The 24,356-nt window shown below is 29.3% G+C and overlaps 1 protein-coding gene across 2 annotated transcripts; it reads left to right on the plus strand.

The window, feature by feature from the left end:
- The first annotated feature begins 12,005 nt into the window (after positions 1–12,005).
- LOC133822105 (serine/threonine-protein kinase BLUS1-like) lies at positions 12,006–18,991 on the plus strand. 2 transcript variants are annotated; one of them, XM_062254332.1, is made up of 20 exons: positions 12,006–12,214; positions 12,725–12,934; positions 13,300–13,554; positions 13,907–14,031; positions 14,210–14,254; positions 14,664–14,745; positions 15,182–15,250; positions 15,326–15,496; positions 15,595–15,648; positions 15,768–15,836; positions 15,953–16,105; positions 16,213–16,286; positions 16,817–16,851; positions 16,952–17,025; positions 17,379–17,501; positions 17,592–17,637; positions 17,735–17,790; positions 18,362–18,426; positions 18,522–18,573; positions 18,750–18,991. In XM_062254332.1, exons 2-20 carry the CDS (start codon positions 12,767–12,769, stop codon positions 18,780–18,782), a joined length of 1,749 nt encoding a protein of 582 aa, XP_062110316.1. In that variant the 5' UTR covers positions 12,006–12,214; positions 12,725–12,766; the 3' UTR covers positions 18,783–18,991. The 2 variants fall into 2 exon arrangements, with proteins under 2 accessions (XP_062110316.1, XP_062110315.1); XM_062254331.1 differs by having other exon boundaries at positions 12,007–12,241.
- The last annotated feature ends 5,365 nt before the right edge of the window (positions 18,992–24,356 follow it).

Genomic DNA, 24,356 nt, shown 5'->3' on the forward strand with positions numbered 1-24,356 from the left:
ACTTGTTTTCAAAAAACAGTTTTTAACTTTTAAAAACAAAAAACAATTTTTTAGTTAAGGTGCCAAACACCCTCTATATTGCGTGGTCATTTCTCTGAACTGCAATAACTCATTGACTTCATCACGAATAGTAGGATTGGTATTTAGAGGAGAAAATGACAGCAGACTTGTGGGTATTAAGCTCCTGCCCAGACCAATTGCAGTAAGTGTGTCCCAAAGGGATGGCAAAAAAACTCGGTAGATCGGGGCGGGTTGGAGCCCCGACCCAACTGGGCGACCTATGATCCGAAAATAAGTGGGGCAAAACTGGGGCTAGTCAGATCACGTCCCGACCTGTTTTTTTTAATTATTTAAAAAAAAACTAATTACTACAACTATTTAGAGTGATCTACAATCCAAATATATATTTCTTCTATATAATAAGTGTGTAGATAACGGAAATTATTGGTTTTAACGGTTTTTTATTTTTTTAATATTAACTTTAACATAATATTCTTATATTTAATAGAATATTTTTATATTTAACGATAATTTGTAAATACTTAAACTTAAATAAAATAAAATAAATAGTTAAAAAAAATGATATTTTTTGAATTATTTACAATAATAACTATTTAAAAATAATAAATAATTAAATAAATTAAAATATGATATTTTTGAGATATTTTACAATAATACTTATTTTAAAATAATAAATAATTAAACAAATTAAAATATAATATTTTTGAGATATTTTACAATGATAATTATTTAAAAATAATAAAATCACTTAAATAAAATTTAATTAAACTTAAACTCATTTATTATAATAATATCATATTCAACATATAATATAATATACTATGAATTAACAACAAATTATTTAAAAAAAAAAACTAGTGAGAAACTTAAATTTAAAATTCACATATAATATTTAATGTTACATTAAACATATAATATATAATATCTTATTGTTACTCCCAAATTCAAAAACTAGAACAAACATAAACTTAAACAAAAATAAATATATTATTTAATTAAAATAGGATAATTTGAAATTTATATGGCATTAATATAAATTTAATAAAAATAATTAATAAATTCTATAAATAAAACTAAGCAAACGTGCATATTACACGTTGTTTGTATCTAGTATATATAAATAAAACAAAATATATTTAAGAGAGATAAAGAAAAAAATTGATGTTTTGCTTTGAAGTATGTGAAATTTTATTTTATTTTAATATGCATGGCAATTTATAAAAAAAATTCAGCAACTCATTTATGTCTAGTATGACAGATTTTCTTTTCATTTATTTGTATATCGTAACATTTTTTTAAAAATAGTCTTTTTTTTATTAAAGAAAAAAAAACATTACCGGGTCGGGTCTGACCCGCTCCATCACATTCGGTCGGGTCAGGTCGAGTCAAGGCAGAAGCTTAGCAGGTCGGGACGGATCTTTAACGGGGCGGGGCCAACCTGCCCCATTTACATCCTTAGGTGTGAAGAGCTTGAAGGACCACATCCACTTCCTTCTTCAAGCCCGACAGAAAATGAAAGTGTCATCTACGTACATTAGATGAGAAATCGGAGGGTGAGTTGGACAAATCTTAAACCTATGAAATGAGTCATTTGTTTCTTCTCTGAGAATGAGGCTAAATATGATTTCACTGCATATGATGAAAAGATACAACGTCAATGGATCTCCTTGTCTCAAACCCAGAGATGGGGAGAACTGTTTCAACAGACTAAGAAGACAAAGTAAGTGACTTTGGAAATGCAACGGTGAATCAGACCCCTAAACTTTGCATCAAAACCATAGACCCCTAAACATGCTCGTTTTGTATATCAATTTTAGTATCAATCTTAATTAACAAAATGTTACTATAGTTGATATTTATGTAAGCTTTAGCGACTCAAACCAGTGATAAGGATATTGGTTGTCTTTATAAATCAGTTCTAGTAACAAAATCATGACACAAAGGTTACTCGTTATTATATTCACTAGTTTCAGTAACAGAAATAAGCAACAATGGTTTTTGAGTTGTTTCATACATTAATTTTTTAAAATTTGAATCACTAATTTTGGTTGCTAATGATTATCCCAATGACATTTCCACCAAGTGGACCATTTTTGTGATGACTCATTAGAGTTTATGAAGATAACTTGGAAGTGAGTGGAGAAAAATCACAATTTCTACACTAAAGTTGAAGGAAAAGTGATTTGGAAAAAAAAAAAATATGATCAAAAAAAAAAAAAAAGTGATTTGGAAAAAAAATAGAGGAATTTACATGAAGTATGGGAAAATTCAATAAAATTTGATATATATGGCTTTTTTTTGTGTGTGCATTTTTTATGGTTTTTTTTGTTGTTTTCCTTTTTTATGGGTTTTGTTTTCCCATATTTATCAAAACGTTGCTTTTGTATCCCATATTTTTTTGTATACGTTTTTTTATTCTATAGGGGTATTTTTAGGAGGGAATTTTTGTCTTTTTATTATTATTATTTATTTTTTATTATTTTGGTAAACATTTTTGTAAGAAAATTTTATTTCAGTAGTTTGTTTATTATGCATTTATGTGTATTTTTGTGAGGATTTTTCAGTCATTTTATGTATTTTTTATATTATTTTATTTTATTTTATTTTTTGAATTTTTTTTTGTAAGGAAATCAATTCCCAGTATGCATGCAGGTACTTGAGTACATATGCTCTATCACGTTTTTATCTGCTTCACGTTTTCTCAATTTTATTAGTATATTTTATTAAGTATCACGTTTTCTTCAGTGGTGATTTGTGTTCTTAGTTTTCGTTCTTGTGTTAGGATTTATTTGAGTTTTTTGTTGTCGATTTTGTGCCCTCTGTGCGTGTCTTCGTCTCGGTGAGTACCTGGTTTCAGGTATGTCTTTCTCCGTTTGCTTCAGTATCACGTTTTTTATATATCGTTTGGTTCGAAGTTTTTCTTTCTTTCAGCATTTTGTTTTTTGTGTTGATTTCTTCTTTTTTTTTCTTTTTCTTAGGATTTTTATAAGTTTCTCGTTGTGGATTTGTGCCTCTTTGTGGTGTTTTCGTATCGGTGAGTACCTGGTTTCAGTTTTTTCATTTTTTTTATTTTTTTAATGTAAATTGATTGTTAATTTTGCTTTGTATTATATATTTTTCTGTCGTGGGTGGTTATTTTTTAATCTGTGTTAATGGTGGTTTTTATTTTTGGTGCACGATTTTATCGTTAGTTTTTTAGTGGGGTTTTTGTCAGTTTTTTATCAGTTTATTATTTGGGAAGTTTATGGGTAGTTATTTGTAATTTGTGCTCTATATATATGTATATCTGTTATTCTTTTTTCATTTGTGTTGTTTGTTTTTTTTATGCAGTGCATTGTATATTTCTCTTGCTCGAATTTGTGTGATGGATCACTGTGGTGAATGCGGTGGTGTTTCTGGTTCTGAGAATAAAATTTATGGTATAGTAGAGGATGAATCGAAGAATGTAGGGGATGATATTGGCGAGATTCTTCCTCGAAGGAGTAACATTACACATTTGAAGTCTGTTGCAAGGAAGAAGAGTAAATCCCCTTCCTCTGTTGCAAGGAAGACAAGTAAATCGCCTTCTACTGTTAAACAGACGAATGATTCGTGTGCATCTGGTAGTAAGGATGCTGGAAATGATTCTCATGAGACTAAACATGTTGTGGTATGTGTTTATTTTTTTAATTATTATAATAAAAAATTGTTCATCTGTTTATGTTTCCGTTATTGTGTTTCACATTGGGTGGATTATGTTTGTTTTATTTTTTTATGGTTGTGTATCTGGTTTCTTGAAGTTTTGTAGTTAATTTGCATAATGTTCAATTCTGTTTTGTGTTTGTTTTATTGTTATTGTTGTGTTTTCTTTTGTTGTTAAACTGTTTTTTTTTTTGTACCTGGTTACATGTGGATTCTGTTTTTTTAATTTTTTTATGGTTGTGTATCTTGGTTCTTGTAGATTTGTAGTTAATTTGCATAATTTTAAATTCTGTTTTGTGTTTGTTTTATTGTTATTGTTGTGTTTTTTTTTGTTGTTAAACTATTTTATTATTTTTTTGTACCTGGTTTAATGTGTACCTGGTTACATATGTACCTGGTTACTTTGCAGATAACAGTGAACGATTTTGCTTAATGATTTTTTAACTGGTTACCTTAGTGAATGAATTGTTTTTTTTTTTATATGTATATTTCAACCATACAAAGTTAAATACATATAAGTGGTTTTATAAATGTAAAGTACTTATCAATTTTTCATGTTTATATTTTTTGGAACTGGTTGCATGTTTAATTGTTTTGTTTTTTTTCTGCAGGCTCATTTAAAGATAAACCCCTCCAAGATGTTTGGTAGTAAGGTTCAACATTTTAATGACAAGAGTGTCATTACTGACTTGAAATCTAAGTTAACGAAAAGTCAGAAATCATTGTTTAAGAAGACCCCATTTGGGCACTTTTTAGAAGTATGTGATATTCATTTTCAAACTCAACTTGCCCAGCTTGTGTTATTGAGAGAGGTCTCTCATGAGAGGGAGGAAGAGGAAATGTGGTTTCAGCTTGGTCGTAGAGTGTGTAGGTTTTCTATTGAAGAGTTTGCTCTAGTTACAGGTCTTAGATGTGATGGTGATTTTGATTTAAGTTGTTTTCAAAAAAAGAAAGTTTTGTTTAAGAAAAAAATATTTGGCCGTTTTGTTGGTAAGGTGTCAAAGTCTGAATTACGCAATGCTTTTATTAGTAAGGATCTAGTTGATGATGAGGATGTTGTGAAATTGGGTATAGTTCATATCCTAGTTAACTATTTGTACGGCTATACTAGTGATAAGTTGGTTGATGATTTCTTTTTTGAGATGGTTGATCGAGATTTTTTTGAATTAACAAATATTAGTTTTGGCAAGTTTGTATGGGATAGGAGTTTTCATTATTTGAAAACTGCTTTGAAGGGTGGGAATAAAATTTTTGATGGACTGTTTGTTGATGGGAAGGTTGGCCTTCACCCTTGCAAACTTCTTGGGTTTCCCATTGCTTTTCTTGTATGGATATATGAAAGTATAGCTGAGTTGAGTTCTGAGTTTTGTCAACGGGTTGGGAAAAAATTTCCACGTTTGTTGAATTGGAAGAGTACAGATAATGCCTTCTATGCAAACTTGGTGGGAAATGTTTTCAACAATCAGAAGGTATAATCTTTTTGTTTTGTAACTGGTTTCTTGCTAAATTTGTTTGATTCATTTTTGGATTTTTGTTTGTGTACCTGGTTTCAGTTGATGGTAACCAGTATTCTTGATTTTGTATATATATATTTTTAATTTATTCAGTTGACTATCCTGAATGTCTATCCGTCTTCTGAGGAGAGAAAGAAACTGGCAGTAAAGAAGTTTAAGTTTGAGCCTTTATACTTGTCGAAGGTGTGTGCTGAAGATGGAGACAATAGTCCGGGTTCCCAGGTACTGGTTAGTTTTGTTGTTTGTTTTAGTTAAAAAAAAATATTATTTTGTTTTGAAATTTATAGGTTTCTTTTTATGTTTTTTTTTTTTTGTTTTTTGTTTTGTAAAGTATTTTATTTTGTTTTTTTAGGTTGATAGTGAAAAGTTGAGATTGATTTGTGAATCAATCTCATCAATAAAAGCATGCCAAGAAACTATTATTAGTGACATTGCAGTTATGAGATCTGAGTTCATGGGGAAACTCAGTGATTTATCTGCAATGATTGCAAAATTTGTTGCAAAAAATTCTGAAAAAGTTGCAAATACAAGTGATGAAAATGCTAGTTTTAATGAAGGGGAAAAGCCAGCTGATTTTGATAATGTTTCCAGTCCTATTTCTGATGATTCTAAGGTAACTTGTTTGTTTTTATGCTTTATTGTTTTTTTTAACCATTTTTAGTTGTAACCAGATTGTTTTGTTTTTTTTTTGGCTAGGATTGTGGAAATGATTCAGCTGAAGAGTCTGATGGTAGTAAGGTAACTGGTTTATGTTTCTTAATAGTATGTTGTGTTTTTGTAGTTGTTTAGTGTAACCAGTTTCATTATTTCTTTAAGGGTGTCGAGAATGATTTAAATGAAAATTTTGATGCTGTTTATTCTGGGTTGGAGTTGTCAAATGTTGTGGGTGGAGATAAGGTTTTATAATTTATTTTTGTTTTTGTTTCTTGTATTATTTTATTTAAAATTGAATTTGTTGTAATTGATTTTATTGTTATTCATTATAGGATTTTACAAAGAAGTCTGAGTTCAGTTCAGTTGGTTTAAGTTTTGAAGAAGTTTATGTGGATCCAGAGATTTTGAGTGTTATTGATAAAACTGTTAAGTATGCAGAAGGAGAAAAGATATTTAGTGGGAGTAAGGATGATTGGAAGGTTGTGATGGTTGGTGATGATGATGAGGTTCCTGTTGCTATTGAAAAGAGGGAGCCTAAACCTAGTACTCATGTCAAGTCTCCTTTTGTTACTGAGTTTGGTTCTTCTGAAGTAAAAGAAACTGTGAAGAGGAAGGGAGAGGAAGTGGTGATTGTTAGAGGATTGCTTCCATTTGAAAATGAAATTGGGCAGAATGTTTCAAAGAATGATTGCCTGGATTATATTTCTTGGATTGAGGATAAAATGAATTTTAAGAATAAGTATGTTTTTTTATATTTTGTTTAATATTATTATTCTTGATATTTAATTGTTTGTTAATATATATATATATTTATTTTGAAGGAAGAAGAAATTTTCTGATGTCAATAACATTATCAATCCATCAATGGATTATTCTTTTGTTAAAATTTGTGAGAAAATGTGGTTTTACAAGCTTCAAACTTGTGGGGAGGATCTTATGGACACTGTAAGTAACCAGGTTCTTGTTATAATGTTTATTTAGTAGTATTTGTTTGTTTAGATGTTTTTTTTTTTTTTTGATCATGTTTAAGTCAAGTAACCAGGTTCCTGTTAATAAGTGTGTAAATTATTTTTAAATTTTGGGTAGTAACCAGGTTCTTTAAAACATTGTGTGTAACTTGTTTTTTTTTTATTATATATTGGCTAGTAACCAGGTTCTTGGTATAATGTTTCTTAATTAGTCTTTGTTTGTTTAGATATTTTTGTTTTTGTTGTTGATCATGGTTAAGACAAGTAACCAGGTTCCTTTTACTACTGTCTGTAAATTGTTTTTATTATTTATGGGTAGTAACCAGGTTCTTGTAGCATTGTGTGTAACTTGTTTTTTTTTATTATATATTGGCTAGTATCCAGGTTCGTAACTTTTGTATGTTTATTTATTTTTTGTAGCATATAAATGTATGTTTTTATTACTTGAGGAAGAAGATTAAGCTGATTGATGGTTTGAACAAGAGGGTTACAACTACAGACTCTTGGTTTGATGCAACTATCAAGGGTTTGTATGAAAACTTTGTGGCGGCCAAATGTGATTCAAGCAGCATTCGTTTTGATAGTCTAATTTCAGATTACATTATTGGTGATTATTTGTTTTGTAACACTCCTTGGGTGGATGTGGATCATGTTCTTTTTCCTGTGCATGTGAAGGTTCAGTTGCATTGAGTTTTTATTCACTTTTCCATTAAGAGTAGGATGTTAACTGTCTACAATTCTTTGACGGGGAAGAAGAATGAGAGTATTGCTTTGCCATATGTGAACGCTTATTCTGTTGTTTTACCATATTTCCTAGATTTTCTTGATTTTTATTCTTCTAGGAAAGATTTGGACTTGAATGTTGGTCCATATTCTGTTGGGAAGAAGGATCCAATTGATTTTAACTTTGCCAAAAAATAAACTAGTCAAAATTTATAAAAAAAAAGAGTAAATTTCATCTAAAAATATAATTTGATCTAGTTGATGAAGAAGAGGAATATGAATTTAGATATGGGATTGGAGAAAGACAAAATATTTAGAGAAGATACAGTATTTTCATATTTTTGAGATATTCAATTTCCAATATTTTGTCATTATTTATTTATATTCTTTTATTTATATATATTTTCTATATAAAATGTGTGTAAATAACGGAAATTCTTGAGTTCAACTATTTGTTTTGTTAACTTTAACATAATATTTTAAATATTTAACGAAATATATCTTTAAAACTAACTAAAATAAATATTTATTAATTATATTAATATAAATTCAAATATTATAAAATATCATTATTATAATAATATTTAATATAAAACTATATATAATAATTATATTAACATAAATTTAAATTCAAATGTTATAAAATATTATTATTATAATAATATTTAATACATAATTAGACATTTAATACGTATATTAATATAAATTTAAATATTATAAAATATAATTATAATAATATATAATACATAATCTTAATTTTATTACAAAATTATCATTTATGTTTAAAAAAGTTACCATATTATATATATTTTAAAAAAGTAAACAATATTTTAGTTTAATTTTTTATTTAATGTGTGTATGTCATTCTTTTATATACAATATTATTTATTTATTTATAATTTATATGTCAATGATAAATAATTAATAAATTATATAAATAAAATTAAACATATCTAGTATATATATATAAAATCTTTTTTATTAAAATGTAACTAGAAAAAATGATGCAATGTTATTGAATTAGATTGTATATTAAACGTAAACTGAGTTAGAATAAAAATTAAAGAAAATTACACCATATACTACTTTTGGGAAGAAAAAAAACCATATATACCACATCAATTTTTGTTCCTTTTCATTTTTGAGGTTTTTCCTAGAAAATTAAATATAAGCTATTTTCTAGAATATAGACGGCTACAATTAGGGCTGTGCATAAATTTTTACAACCCGCCCAATCCGAATAATCCGCCCAAACCAATCAGAAAAAACCGCCAAAAAACGCAACCCGAATAAACCGACCAAAATTTAAACCGCCCAATTGTTACATTGGGCGGGTTGAAAAAAATTATCAACCCGCCCAATATAACCCAACCCGCCCAATTAAGAATTTATTATTTTTAATATATTCAAATAAATATATAAATTAATTAAGTTTTATTTTAATTTTTTTACTATAAATTTAAAATATTGTTTTAAGCTTAAAAAGATAAATTTCACACTATTAGTATTAGTATTTAAAAGAAAAAAATTACAAAAATGTAAAAAAAAAAAATACCACAATCCGCCCAAAAAGAATATCATTTCGGTTTGGGCAGGTTAACCCGACCAGCCCGTCTAAATTATTGGACAGGTTAAAATTTTTTTTTCTTAATTGGGCAAGTTACGAGTCACTTTTGCTAACCCGATTATGACATTGAACAGGTAAAAATGCATTGTAACCCGACCAACCCGCCCAATGATCAGCCCTAAGTACAATCAAGAAAACAAAAACATCAATGTAAAAAAGTTACATTTTTTTTCCTAATTGTGGATATATTTAAAATATAAATCCCTCGAAAAAAAATAGAATCGTAGGTTCTATAGTGGGCTTCACCCGTAATGCAGTAAGACAGAAAAGGTGGCCCAATGATCTTGTGTTAGGATGGCAAACCGACATGGGCCCTACTTAGATGAAAATTTAGAGCCCATATAAAAGGTTCATTCTGCTTACTATATATTCTTAATAATGATCTGGACACAGCTAATAATGTCTGGAAAATTCAACTAATACGACTCCTCCAAAAATTAATAAAAACGTTTTATCATTAGTACAACTCTCATTTAGATCCACTGAAAAAAGCCACCACTTATATATAAAATGTGTCAATTCCTGTACTTTGTTTTTGAAGGGTTAATACTGTACTTTGATTGTCTATTTAATAAAAGCTCTAATACTATCAAGAAAGAAACATATTTTCCAATTTTATGAGTTAAAATTGTACAAATTAAAATTATATGGACCAGCCAAAAAATAAGAGAACACTTATAATGCAAACATAGTTGTTTAGATCATATAAACAAAAGTGTAAGTTTAGCAAAAAAAAAATATTCCCACTAAAAAATATTTGTAAGTGTGATTCTTTTCATATGTAATGTGTATAAAGAAACACAAATCACTCCAACCAACCAATTAAAGAACCTTGTACCATTTGAATTTGTAAAAGTTTGAATTCATTTTTGTTCAAATTTCCTGGAAATTATTTGATATGTATTTTTACATTTTATTGGAACACATCTGTGTGTGGCTAATTGCAACTAATACATATTTAATATTTTTGTGGCAAATACACATTTAATATTTATTTCTTGAGGAGTGTTAGAATCATTTTTCTATATAATATTTACAATACGATTACCAGCGCTTTATAAGAAATAATAGTTTTTTTTTTAAAACTGAAATCAGAAATAATAGTTTATAAATATGCACTATCACTTATTTTATATAGACACTATTATTAAAAAAAAATTCAACTACTCATTTTATTTATATATTTATCTTTCTCTTTAAATTTAAATATTAATTATATTCTTAAGATACACTTTTTAAAATGTTAGTTATTCTAAATAAATTTGTTAATAATATAATTTGATCTAACCTAACGTTAGTTTTAACATTGACAAAATTATCCTAAAAAATTTCATACATAAACATTGTGAATAAGTTAGTATACTATTTTATATATTTATTTGAACCATTTGATGTAAAAAAAAAAGTTAAACATCTTTATTTTTTTTCTAAGTGGTGTGAATTAGGGTCGACAATTCATGTTTATGGGTCGTGTTCGTGTCGTGTTAATGCTCCTACATTATAAGAAAATGCTTAATTCAAACCTGACCAATTTATTAATCGTGTTGAAAACTAAAACACAAACTCGACCTGTTTATAAACAGGTTGACCCAACATGATCCGCGTAACCTGTTTATATAAAGATCGTGTTAAATTTGAGTCAACCTATCAACTAATTAACATGTTTATGACACGTTTAACACATTTATAACATATTTATGACTCATTTAACACGTTTAATATAAAACAAATTATCATATTTCTAAACTATGAGCCTATTTTAAATACAAAAATGTGATAAATAAAAGTATGTAATTTTAAATAGGTCATTAACATGTCAATTTCGTGTTAAACATGTCAACTCGAACTCGACTCGTTTATTAAACTGGTTAGACGGGTTAACCAAAAAATGACCAAAACCCGTTTAAGGTAAACCCAAACCTGTTAACTTCATGTGGGTTTCAAGTCGTGTTATCGTGCATGACCCGTAGGGGTGTGAATTGATAATTTTATATTTACTAACTAATAAATTATAAAAAATCATATATTTTTTTCTAAGCTCACAAGTTTTTTTATTATAATTTATTAAAAATTCATCAATTTCATGCTTTATTACTAGTTTTTTTTTAACACACCTAAAATAACTCTTTGTTTTATAAGTTACAAGTAATTTTATTTCTAATGTTGATTGGATTATTAGGTGTGTGAGGTATGTGTGAAGGAGACATTATTTAAGAATAATTTTCAATGTTAAGATTGAAAAGAGACACATTACAAATAGGCGGAGGACCAATAAAATTTATTTCACTAAAGTTCATTATCTAGTTTAAAAGTATGCTTCACTAATTCATGTGTCGTTTTATTATTATTATTACGACCTATACCTGATAGAGAAACCTCCAAAAATTTAGACCATAAAAATTCAATATCTAAATAAAGTACAACCAACTTATTTTGATAATCTAAGTTATTATTGGTAGCCAAAGATATATAAAAAGTAAAAAATATAGCTTAAATGGAAAATCTAATATAATGAGCCCAATTTAATCCCACTATTCGAACATGAGGAGGTTCAACTTGATAGACAAACAAAATACTTAGTAAGTCAAATATAAATAATGAGTAGGTAAGAAATTTAGAAATTAAGTAGATTTAAGGTTGAAATAATATGTACCCAAGTGACATTGCCTTTGGTTAGATATTAATAACACCAAAATTTAATTTATTGTTTTATAAACTAACATAAATGAATTTGGAGCTTAAAAGAAACAAAATATCCAATAAATATCGCATACAATTATTATAGTTTTTATTATTACAAAAATGGGCATATACAAAGGCTTAAACTGTAGTTATACAAACCAATGAACCAGCAAAAAAAATAAAAATAAAAAGGAAACCTAATTAGGATTTGGGGCCAACTGATTAATTGTGGGAGTAACCAAGAAAAATGTGAAAGAGTTGGAGTGGATTCGATTTAGACAGAGATCTACACCTGAAGACTCAGACAAGACAGAACCAGAGCTGTACAAGATTCTTTATTAATGGCAGAATCCTTTGACACAGCCCTCACTGTAACACTTTTCTGCTCCTTCATTTCCCTATTTAATTTCGACTGCAATTTTTATGGTTTTATTTTTAAATAACTGTGCTATTTGGCTTGAATCGATTTCGTTATCATTTCTAATAATTTGAAAGCATATATAAATTTACATGATATTTTTGAGGATTTGAGTTGGTAAGCAGAATATATTTATGTCTTTTTTCAATCGGTGAGAGCTTAACTTAGTCAGGGTTGTATAAATTTATATTCTTTTCGAGATATATGATCATATATTTAGAGAATACACAAATGTCTGAGCAATAAAAGTTTAAACCTGTACTGGGTTGGCTTTAAAAGAATCAAAGAGGTGAAAGAAAGACGCCAATGAATTCAACTTAGTATTTTTTTTGTCAGGAGTATTTTTATTGTTTATTTGTTCTTCATTATTGTTTGTGTTCTCTTTAATTTAATTTATTCATTTTATCGTTGTATTAATGCTTCTTTGTAATAATAGGAGCAATGACGTGTTTTGCTGATATATCATAAGAAAGCAACAATGGAGCATTCTTCAGCTACGAAATTTCCAGTTAATCCTGAAGATTACAAGTTGCATGAAGAAGTGGGTCAAGGTGTTAGTGCCACTGTGTACAGAGCTCTATGTATCCCATTCAATGAGATTGTTGCTATCAAAATTTTGGATTTGGAAAAGTGCAACAGTGACTTGGTATGTACCTAATTTGAGTATATGTGAATCTGTGATTGCTTTGCTTTAGTATTAGCTGTTCTTTACGTTATCTTATTGCTAGTTTTGGGCAGACTTGTAACTATAGTGTTGCCTTTTTAGTGTTTCTAGTTTTCTTGCCAGTTATGCCGTTGCATCTATCAGCTTAACAAATTTAGTTATTTTATAGTTGATAGATTTTTTCTTTTTGAAAACAAAACAACATTTTATAGTTTATTGATTTCAGTATTTTGATCCATAGTTCATCATGACTAAGGTGGTTATAAGTTTATAGTTATACAGTTATCATGATTGTATCTCTTGTTGATTTTGTTTTTACTTGTGTTTGGATTTAATTGTCTAAACAGGATGTCATTCGTCGCGAATCCCAAACTATGAGCTTGCTTGATCATCCGAATCTACTGAAGGCACACTGCTCTTTCACAGCTGGCGCAAGTCTTTGGATTGTGACGCCATACATGGCCAGTGGATCATGTGTTCACATAATGAAATCTGTTCAACCAAATGGTTTTGATCAGCCTATTATCGCCACATTGTTGCTTGGAGTTCTGAAAGCTCTTGTCTATTTACATTCCCATGGACTCATTCATAGAGATGTTAAGGTATTTCATTGTTTTGTTATCTGTAGGAACTTTTGCAGATATCTTTCTCGCCAATTGCATTGCTGTGGTAAAACAGTAAAAGATACTGAGAAATATAACCACAAATGCATACATCTTGTGAGCGTGCTCTTGAGCATATTAGTAAAATGCTCTTGAGTTTAACGTAATCATCCATCTGAACATGTGCTTGGTATTTACACTTGCTTATTGTGAAAATTTCCTAAAATCTTGCCATGTCAAATTTATCCTTGTTTATTTGATAAGTGTCATTGTTGGTCCTTTGTAATGCTTGCATGTAATACATCAACAAGCATCCATTCATTTCTATACCTTTCTACTTTAATATCTGCAGGCTGGAAATATATTGATTGATGCAAAAGGCTCAGTTAAATTAGCAGACTTTGGTGTTTCAGCAAGTTTGTTTGATAATGGTGATAGACGGCATTCAAGAAATACTTTTGTTGGAACTCCATGCTGGTCTGAATTACCACCGATCTACTTAATTGATATATATATATATGTGTGTGTGTGTGTGTGTGTGTGAATATATGTACTGAATTACTGTGCTTAATGCATTGGACTCGACTCCAAATTTTAACCTTTACTCTTCCAATTTTATCTACTTGCATATCATATCGTCAAACATTTTGCACAGGATGGCTCCTGAAGTTATGCAGCAATTGAATGGATATGACTTTAAGTAAGTATGCCATTCTTGTACTGTATCCCCATTGTACACTATTTGGAGAGCAATTACTTTTTACCTGTGCAGGTTAAATGATTTCTTTTGTTTTTAAGAGTAGTTCATTCAGTAGAGTCTTATGCATAAACATATCGTCTCACCAATTTTTGTGACTATAATACACATTCATCTGGTGCTTATATATTTTAATATCCATAAATCAGAAAACTGAAAATCACTGTCAACTTCTTTTTATAAAAATGGTGATCTATTAATTTCAGTGAATGAACACAAATTTTCCTATCATACAAGAGTTTCAGATGATGTGACTATGTTTGGTTTCCTTACTAGGTTTGTCTTGTAGCATTCAAAGTGCCTAAGGTTTGATTTACACATATGAATATCTTTATTTGTTTCATTTATACAGAGCAGACATTTGGTCATTCGGAATAACAGCTCTTGAACTTGCTCATGGTCGTGCTCCACTGTCCAACTATCCACCAATGAAGGTACATTTCATGATTATTTGAAATATTGCATTGTACTTGTTAGTTGTGCATGCCCAAAAAATTGTTTCTGAACAATAATATAATAATGCATACTGTGTGCTTGCAAATTGATAAATTGTTTGGTCTTTTCTTCTACTCTCTATTCACATCCAATCATTCGAAACATTATTCTCTAAGTGTGCTATTGATGCTTTGTTCTATCAAAATCTCTCTGCAGCTACACTTAACAAATAAAATTATTTTGTTGTTGACTCTTTAAACCGTGCATCTATCTTCATATATGTATATTTTGTTTATTCATATTAATAAACATTGTGCTCCAGAGTTTGCAGAAATGATCTAGGCAAAATTTTCATACTTAGTTTGAAATGATGTTTGCTTTTGGATAAAAATGATCTTTTCTGACCGAAATTATGCCTTTTATTTTGCATTGCAGGTTTTACTGATGACCCTACAAAATGGACCACCTGGTCTTGATTATGAAAGGGACAAGAAGTTTTCAAGTGTAAATGCCATTTAATCTGAAACTTTATTGAAATACTGAATTGGTCACTATACTGAGATTACTAATCTTTTGCAGTCCTTTAGAGAGTTGGTAACTGCGTGCTTATTAAAGGATCCAAAGAGGCGTCCAACATCAGAGAAGCTTTTAAATTATCGTTTCTTCAAACATGCACGTTCAAGAGAGTATGTAGTTCAGGCCATTCTCGATGGCCTTCCTCCGCTTGGTGATCGTTTTAGGCTGGTGAAGGTTGATATTGCTATTTTTCAATTTTACTGAGTATTTATGGCACCTTAGTATTGTATTATACATTATCTTGCATGTTTTGACCTGTCTCTGTTGTCCAGGAAAATGAGGCTGCTCTTCTTGCACAAAAAAAGGCTATGGTGGCAGATGAGCAGGTTTTTTCTCTTTCTTTGGGGTATTACAATTCTGCAAGTTGATACTAACTATAAGAATACGTGTCTACACTATTCTATGCGTTAAATACTTCCTTGCTTGAAGCTTGTATTCTTTGCAGCAAGAGTATATACGGGCAATCAGTGCATGGAATTTTGATTTAAATGATATGAAAAAACAGGCCGCTCTTGTAAGTAGGTCAATCCCGTGATCTCTTTTCTCCCCTTAGGATTAACTTGTGAATTAGTTTTGATTGTAAGATTGCCAATCTATTTGCTCACTCATAAAGTTGGCTTTTATTTCCAGCTTGAGGATGATGATTTTATTTCCGGTACCGAAAATCAAGAATGTATAAGCAAACAGAAGGCTGAATATGATAAATTAGTAGTTCAAGAAGAGGCAAAGCTAGAGGAAACTTCAAACCATTTCAATTCTGAAAAATCTGGGCAATTCATTAAGGTAATAATACCAACTCATTTTGAATGAAACTCTTTTCATTTCATTTTATGTGCCAATAATAGATGACATTTAGAGATTATGTTTAATCTACTTGTGCTTTTTTTTAGGATGAGCGCAATGATCTCAGGAATCTTGATGGTTCACCAGCTTCATCTCCTAAGCTATCCTTTCAGGCAAACACGTATGTAAAATGGCTTTGGTTGTTTCATGATCTATTACAAAATGAATATCTATTTTTAGATATATATGAGCGGAGAATCTTTGTTATAACATTCTCGTAGTGTGTGTGCAATTCTCAACATTTCCTTAGCTAATTTAAGTACTAGTTGTTGTATGCATATAAGTACTAGTTAAATTTAAATACTAGATATTGTATGCATTTAAAATTGCAATCTTAGGCTTAGCTTTAAATTAGTAATGTCATAATTTTGACTATACTTTATCAGCATCATTTTTTTTTTTCCTGACACTGGTTCTTGTGGTATGGTATGGAGAAATTGATTCAGATTTATGCTAATTATATTTATGCTAATTCTTATCAACTTCATATTTATGCTAATTATATTTTTTATTCTTGTGGTATGGAGAAATTGATTCAGATTCAAATTGCAAAAAAAATAAAAATATTAAGTCCTATTGAGTGAATATGGCAATAATGTTATTACAATGTCTTAGCTATATAAAATCTTTAATGTATTATTTCATTTGCAGAGGTCGCTTGACACATCATCTTGAGAAAGATTACAGTACGTCTCTATCTCTTATAGATATCTGTCCATATCCTTTTTCACTTTTTCAAATGATTTCTTGTCTATACTTATAACCAGTTCTATGATATTGATGCAGGAGAGAATGCCTCAGATAAAGTGGCCTTCCCACGCAAGGGGCAGTTTGCTGAAAACCTAGGTTCCAGTCCTAAGGTTAGATTGAGAAATTACCATAAGCTCATTTGTGAAACAAGAAAGCTGAGCCTTTAATGTTCTATAGCATACTTAATTGCAATACAAAGTAGATCATGTTTATTAAAATTTAAGTGCATTTATGAGAAGCCATCAATGTTATCAATACATTGATTTACTAGCCAACATTCGCAACCCATTTACATTTTGCTCTTTGAATATAAAAAGAATAATATAACTTTTGTAGGGATCTAAAAGGTGGATTCAAGTGGTGCAATTCGCTTTATGGTTTTATGCGCTAGCATCGACAACCTGGACAAAAAATTATTTATTGACTCGAATTTTAACCTTTTCCATTAATTATGTTTTTTTAGGACATTAATTCGAATAGATTTGTCAGCACATGTTCTGAGCAACCTCTATGTTCTACATCAAATACATCTGCTTCAATTCTTCCCTCTCTACAACACCTCCTGCAGCAGAATGCATTACAAAGAGTGCGTACTGGAGTTTGTATTGTTATTTACTATTTCGGAAATTATGATTCTTTTCTTCTGAATTCTCTCTTTTTTCTTCTTTTTTTACAGGAACTAATAATAAGATCTATTAACTTTGTACAACAACAAATTGCGGGTGTGTTCATATTTCTCGATTCTTTATTTTCATAACATGTTGCTGTCATCTTCTTATCTTCTAAATTATAAGTCTTGTATTTTTCCAATTTGCATAGTGAAAGGTAGATGCAGAGAGTTGGTGGAACCAGTAGGCAACAATGAGCTCAATCAGGTAACCAGATACGTGTGGTTTTGCGACTGCAGAGTTTTGCTTTCTATTTAATATACAGTATGGTGCATTCATATTGATGAGATACTTTAAAGTTTAACAACGGTAGATTAGAATGGAAACCAAATACCTTTTAACACCAAGACACTTTAAAATGGTATAACGAAGTTGAAATTATTAAGTGAAGCCTGTGAAGGAGATTCATATAACCCACTTTTGGTGTATATATGATGGCAGCAAAATTTTCTTCCAGTGAAAAAAGAGTGACTGCTATTTGCTGCTTCTTTTTATGTATACTGGACATGTTTTATCTTCTCAAGTATTGACACTTATGGTTACTTGCATATTTATTCAATTAAGCTGCTGAGCTGAACTTAAATGTTAAACCTTTATCTACTCTAGAATAGAAACTTAAAAACAATGTTTCCATTAAATAGTCCTGGTTAATTTGCTAGACTTTTCACAAGAGCGGTTCAAAAGTATTATTTTTTTTAATCTTTATTTTAGCCCGAAACTTTTATGGTAATAAAGTTATTGAAATGAATTCGTACTTAAGAGTTATCATGTTTTGCAGAGGTTTGTTACTAATAGCAGTAGAGAAAGAGTCCTTGAATCTCAAGTGATGTTACTGGAACAAAAGTAAGTGGGATTTTCCAAATGTAATTTTCAGTAGACATGTTCCATTCATTTATTTACTCTCTTTTAACTGCCACATCTCTGTTTATGAATGTCAGCAATGAGAAGCTTGTTAAAGAGTTGCAGAAGCAAAAAATGGAGAGCCTCAAGGTTTGAATTTTTTTTTCTGGATCATTTCTTGTAAATTAGCACTGCATGAGGATTGAACATATACAAAAACATGACCTGTATTTGGTTAAGGGAAATGTGGTTCAGGAACTGTGAGATGACTGATTCGAAGCCTTGGGTCTAACTGGTTCTAATTTTGTCTCTTAATTTGTTACCAGCTGGAGAGGCAATTAAAGACTTTTGACAAGTAGGAGCTGCAGATATCGGCTTTAATATTTCTTTTTCACTGGGATAAAAAGGTATTACGTAGACCTGCATATATTAACAATTCACTTTTTTGCTTGTGCCATACGTAAATGTGTAGTTCTTGTTATTTGTTTCTTGTAAATAACATTTTGTATCCACATACATTATTTATTCTCTCTAAAAGTTTTTTGCGGGATACAAATCCTTTTGTTTATCTTTTCATATATATATATATATATATATTTATATAATATCTGGACATAATATTTCCAAATTATAAATTGATGATATGCCCGGTTGCAAAATTGGATTGATGCCGGGTTGTATATTTTTGGATGTGCTAAGGCCATATCTTGTGTTTGTAATCTCAAATAATCCCCAAAGAGACACCTTTGTAAGTGTTAATTCCCACGGAAGTTATATCTTTTTTTTTTAACATAGGACTTTTTCTTAGTGAAGAGAAATAGGTTATGTTTATGCTTATCGTATCATCTTGATTTTTGTAGATTCATAGTGTTGTTATAAGCATATTTTGATACCTAACACTACTCCAAGTGTCATTTTATAGGTGGTGTGGACTGTAGTGTGTTCAACATTAGTAAAGTAAATTAAAATTTAATCACCCATAAAATAAAATCTCATATGATGTTAGCACCTTAACTTTTAAGGTGTCTCGTAATATTAATCTTATCTTAGAGCATGCAAATGATGAAACTTGTCTTATCTTGTAATATCATGTAGAGTGAATATATATATATATATATGATATTTGTGGTAAAAGTACCAAATTTATTATATTTGTAGTACTTAAGTACATAAGTTATTTTTTTTAGAGGTGAAAGTACCTTTCGTTTATGTTTTTATGCAGTTTAGTACATCCGTCAATTTTCGCTGTTAAGTTCGATTGTGACATACAAACGAAAGTACCCAATTAAATAAATATTTGTAGTGAAAGTATTTAATTAGAGTGATATTTGTAGCAAAAGTATGCAATTTAAGATATATTTGCGGCAAAAGTATCTAATTTAAGATATATTTGCGGCAAAAATATCCAAATTATAAATAAATTTTACGTCATGTAGCGGACTTAACGACGAAACAAACAGATAAACTAAACTGCTCTAACTACAATTGATTGTATGACCTAATAAATTTAAGAAATATAATTGTAGTATATGCTCTAACTACAATTGATTGTATGACCTAATAAATTTAAGAAATATATTTGTAGGGTAAAGACAAATGTTGTACGGTCCATTGGTAATGATAGATCTGCTTGTTGGCAAGTAAGAGTACTTGTTCGTACATATAGTTCTCTTAATCGTGTGAACATGTTCTTATGATAAAATATTTAAATCATATTTAATTACTACTGCGCTTGGCATCAACTTATTGATTCCCTCATATTTATAGCATTAATTATATTACGTGCATACATGTTTTTGTTTCAGTAACTTAATTAGACTAATTTATTCGTTCTTTTAACATTTTTGTATATAAACTACAACAATATTAATATTTTATTTTATATTAAAAAAATCAATGTCAATAAAAATATAGTGAAACCGTCAAGATTTCTAAGTATGGAAAGTTTATTAGAATACCCTAATACACTTCCAGCACAAAAGCCATATATAGGGATGGCAACGGGTAGGATATGGGTAGGGAATGTCTATTCCACGACCCTACCCTATATAAAAAAAGTTCTACCCATACTCTACCTTATAATTTTTTGTGGGTAGGGTACAGCTATTACTTTAAGGCCGTCTTCAACTCATAACACCATATATAGTGTTGCACCAACACAAAAACTAAAGAATCTTAGTATCATATTTTTTTTCAATTCCAACCACAACACAAAACATGACACTAGAAGGTACATTATTTATTATTTTATTATTTTATCATATATATAAATAATATACATATATATTTATTATTAAATACTAATATAAAAAGCAAAATAGTAAAGAATTTTTTTTGTCGTTGCTATAGTACTCCACCATATTTGGTGGGGTACTGTAGCTTGACAACATAATGGTGGGATAAATGCAGTTGTGTTGGATTTGATTTTGTGCCTTTTTAGCACTATATTTGCTGTTTTGTAGTCCGGTTGGAGCTATCCTAACGAGTATAGGGTACCCATGGGTAACCCTACCCTAAGAAAATTTAAAATTGAAAAAAAAATCAATATATTATACTTATAAAATTAAATAAAATATAACATGATATATTAAGTATTAAAAATAGTAACTACCAATAAGTTATTGTTTATACTTATAAAATTAATAAGAATATAATATAGTGTGATATAGATTGTAAAAGTTAATATGATATATTATCTTTATTTATAGTTGTAAGTTAATTAAAATGTAATATAATGTGTAAAAGATCTTAAATACTAATAGAACAAATTATATTTAGATTATGTACATAGTATATATTAATTGATTTTATAAATTTAGATCATTAAGTATTTAATTTTCAGTGTATAAATTACAATTAAAAATTTAAGTTAATTATTTATAATATATTGTATGGCATGGAATTATATATGTAAGATATACCAATATTTCTACATATCTTTTAATTTAACTTATAAAATTTTATTTTTTATATTTTAAAAATTAAATATATTCATATAAATTTACATATATATATATGCAAATAACTATAAATTAATATACACACACAATCGGGTAGGGTCGGGTAGGGTAATAGGGTTGGGTACACCCATACCCGTACCCTACCCTATACCCACATCAGGTACATATCGTTGTACCCTCACCCTACCCTAAACCCTAATTTATCGGGTAATACCCTCCCTATCAGGGCAGGGTACCCATAGGTAAACGGGTTTTCGGGTAAAATTGTCATCCCTGACCAAGTAGCAGCAACCAACTAATCAATTAGTTAGTATTGTTATTAATATGTATATATATATATCATATTTTGAGTAATTACTTTTTTTTTAGTAATGAATATTTCATTAAAAATAATAATAAGATTGTAATACATCTAGAGATCAAAATAAATAAAAAGTCCTAGTATACAAGTTTTTCATCTACCGTAAGAGCATGTACAACTAATCCACGTGTAAAACAAACATAAATTAGAGACATCGTAGAAAAAATTGGACAACAAACTTGTAACATTCTGTACAGAATTTCCTAACTCAATAAAATACAAGAAACTCTTAGAGTATGTAGGGATTAAATCAAGCTGTCATATTCAACATGAAAAGGGGGCTAATTTAAAGCCAAACTTAAAAGCGTCTTGTTTGGATAACTGAGAAACAACCTACAAAAACAACAAAAATAAAAGGACAAATAGTAATCCCCCCCCCCACCCCGAACTAGGGCTGAGCATTGGGCGGGTTGGTCGGGTTACAAGGTATTTTTACTCGTTCAATGTCATAATCGGGTTAACAAAAGTGATCCCTAACTTGTTCAATTAAGAAATTTTTTTTTTTAACCCGTCCAATAATTTGGGCGGGTTGGTCGGGTTAACCCGCCCAAACCGAAATAGTATTTTTTTTTTTGCGGGTTGGTCGGGTCAACCCGCCCAAACAAAAGTGGTATTTTTTTTTTAACATTTTTGTAATTTTTTTCTTTTAAATACTAGTTCTAATAGTGTGAAGTTTATATTTTTAAGCTTAAAACAATATTTTAAATTTATAGTGAAAAAATTAAAACAAAACTTAATTAATTTATATATTTATTTGAATATATTAAAAATAATAAATTCTTAATTGGGCGGGTTGATAATTATTTTCAACCCACCCAATGTAACAATTGGGCGGTTTAAATTTTGGTTGGTTTATTCGGGTTGCGTTTTTTGACGGTTTTTTCGGGTTGGTTTGGGCGGTTTATTCGGGTTGGGCGGGTTGTAAAATTTTTTGCACAGCCCTACCCCGAACTATAGCCCTTGTAAAATTTCCCTGAACTATTTTTTTGTGGCAAAAATGCCCACTGAACTATCAAAATCATTGCAAACATATCAATTTTGTTATATTATGTTCATTTTTTAAGCAGTTTGCTATGTAGCCATATATCACATGCATAGTTACAACACGATGGTTTATTCAACTAATTGAAGTTAGTCAAAATTCAGATAATTGATGTTAAACGTGCAAAAATTAGTTCTAAGAATGCAAATACAAATTTTCAAAATTTGTCATTATACAACTATATGAGGAAATTACACCAAATATGAGATTTTTTTATAAACTTTGAAAAATATGGCATTTTTTTTTAAAAGTTTTTTATGGCATATTTTTTTTATTTACATTTTTATGGGAGCTTTTTTCCCATATATTTGTAAAACTTTATTTGTAGACCATATTTTATCTTTTATACTTTTTTTAGTACCTATTTTTTATTATTTTGAGATTATTTTTTATAATTTTAATTTATTTGTGTTAATTTTTATCTATTTTTTATTATTTTGAGATTATTTTTTTATAATTTTAATTTATTTGTGTTAATTTTTATCATTTATATTTGATAAAATATTTTACCACCAAATATCTAGATAAGGACTAGCAGCATATAACCCAAGACTGAAGGCATTCCACAAGGCGAAAGTCTCAGGACCACAAAAAAAAAAGATAATTTGAAACTCTTGACGAATCAAAAGAAATAAAAGACTAGTCATTTGTTCGAGAAGAAGAAGAAGTACTTGCAGAGGAAAGGATTTAAGATCATCGCCGTGTGGAATGCAGTGCTGTAGTAGTGGCGTTACCAACAAAGTTGGCTTGAATTTCTTGAGGCAGCAGCCGGTATTTTATGCCAAGTTTTTCAAATATTCTCTTCAATTCTAATACTAGATCGGATCTTCGGCTGCTCTTGTCCCCATAGTTCTGAAAGTTTATGGTATGAGTAACGTACAGAGCTACTGTCATCTTGTTCACATCTTGAATATCCTTAACCACCACACTATGACTAGGACGCCAGTGCTGATGTTTTCTCTCCAGGTACCTTAGGCATTCAAAGATTCAATTTCAATATTTTTTCAGTGGAAAATGGTATGTTATGTCTGTTGTTTTAGCTATTTAATCAAGTGGTATGCTAATCCTATTTCTGTGCATAGCGATTATGATAGAACAAGTTGTTCATTTTTTTTAATGATGTGTGGTAATCGGTTACAACTATAAAAATCAGTTTTATTATTTGAGAGGTGTTGTAGTAACTGGTTACAACTATAAAAATAATTTTTATTTTTTTAAGTAATGTACCATTATCAAAATATCAATTGAATTGTAATCGGTTACTTAGTGAGATTTGGAAGAAAAAAAAATTATATGAAAAAAAAAAACTAAATTGATGGTGAAGGTAACTGGTTACAGTTAGGTCTGAAAAAAAAATAAAAAAAATCAGAGACAATTGCGATGGTAACCGATTATTTAGCCAGACTTGGAAAAAAATAAGATTCAAACAAAAAATCTAAACTAATCATAATCGTAACTGGTTACAGCGAGGTTTGAACAAAAAAATCAAATCTAAAAAAAAAAACCAATTGCTATGGTACCTGGTTGCTTAGTCAAGTGTGAAAACAAAATTAAATCTAAACAAAAGAAT

Source organism: Humulus lupulus, chromosome 3, assembly GCF_963169125.1.
Source record: "Humulus lupulus chromosome 3, drHumLupu1.1, whole genome shotgun sequence".
Classification (NCBI taxonomy): domain Eukaryota; kingdom Viridiplantae; phylum Streptophyta; class Magnoliopsida; order Rosales; family Cannabaceae; genus Humulus; species Humulus lupulus.

What these genes read in the sequence shown, in the direction of transcription:
- LOC133822105 (XM_062254332.1), top strand. Translation starts at nt 12,767, where the DNA reads ATGGAGCATTCTTCAGCTACGAAATTTCCAGTTAATCCTGAAGATTAC. An exon ending in CTATCCTTTCAGGCAAACAC is followed by an intron (nt 16,287 to 16,816) that starts GTATGTAAAATG and finishes TTTCATTTGCAG; the next exon opens with AGGTCGCTTGACACATCATC. An exon ending in ACCTAGGTTCCAGTCCTAAG is followed by an intron (nt 17,026 to 17,378) that starts GTTAGATTGAGA and finishes ATGTTTTTTTAG; the next exon opens with GACATTAATTCGAATAGATT.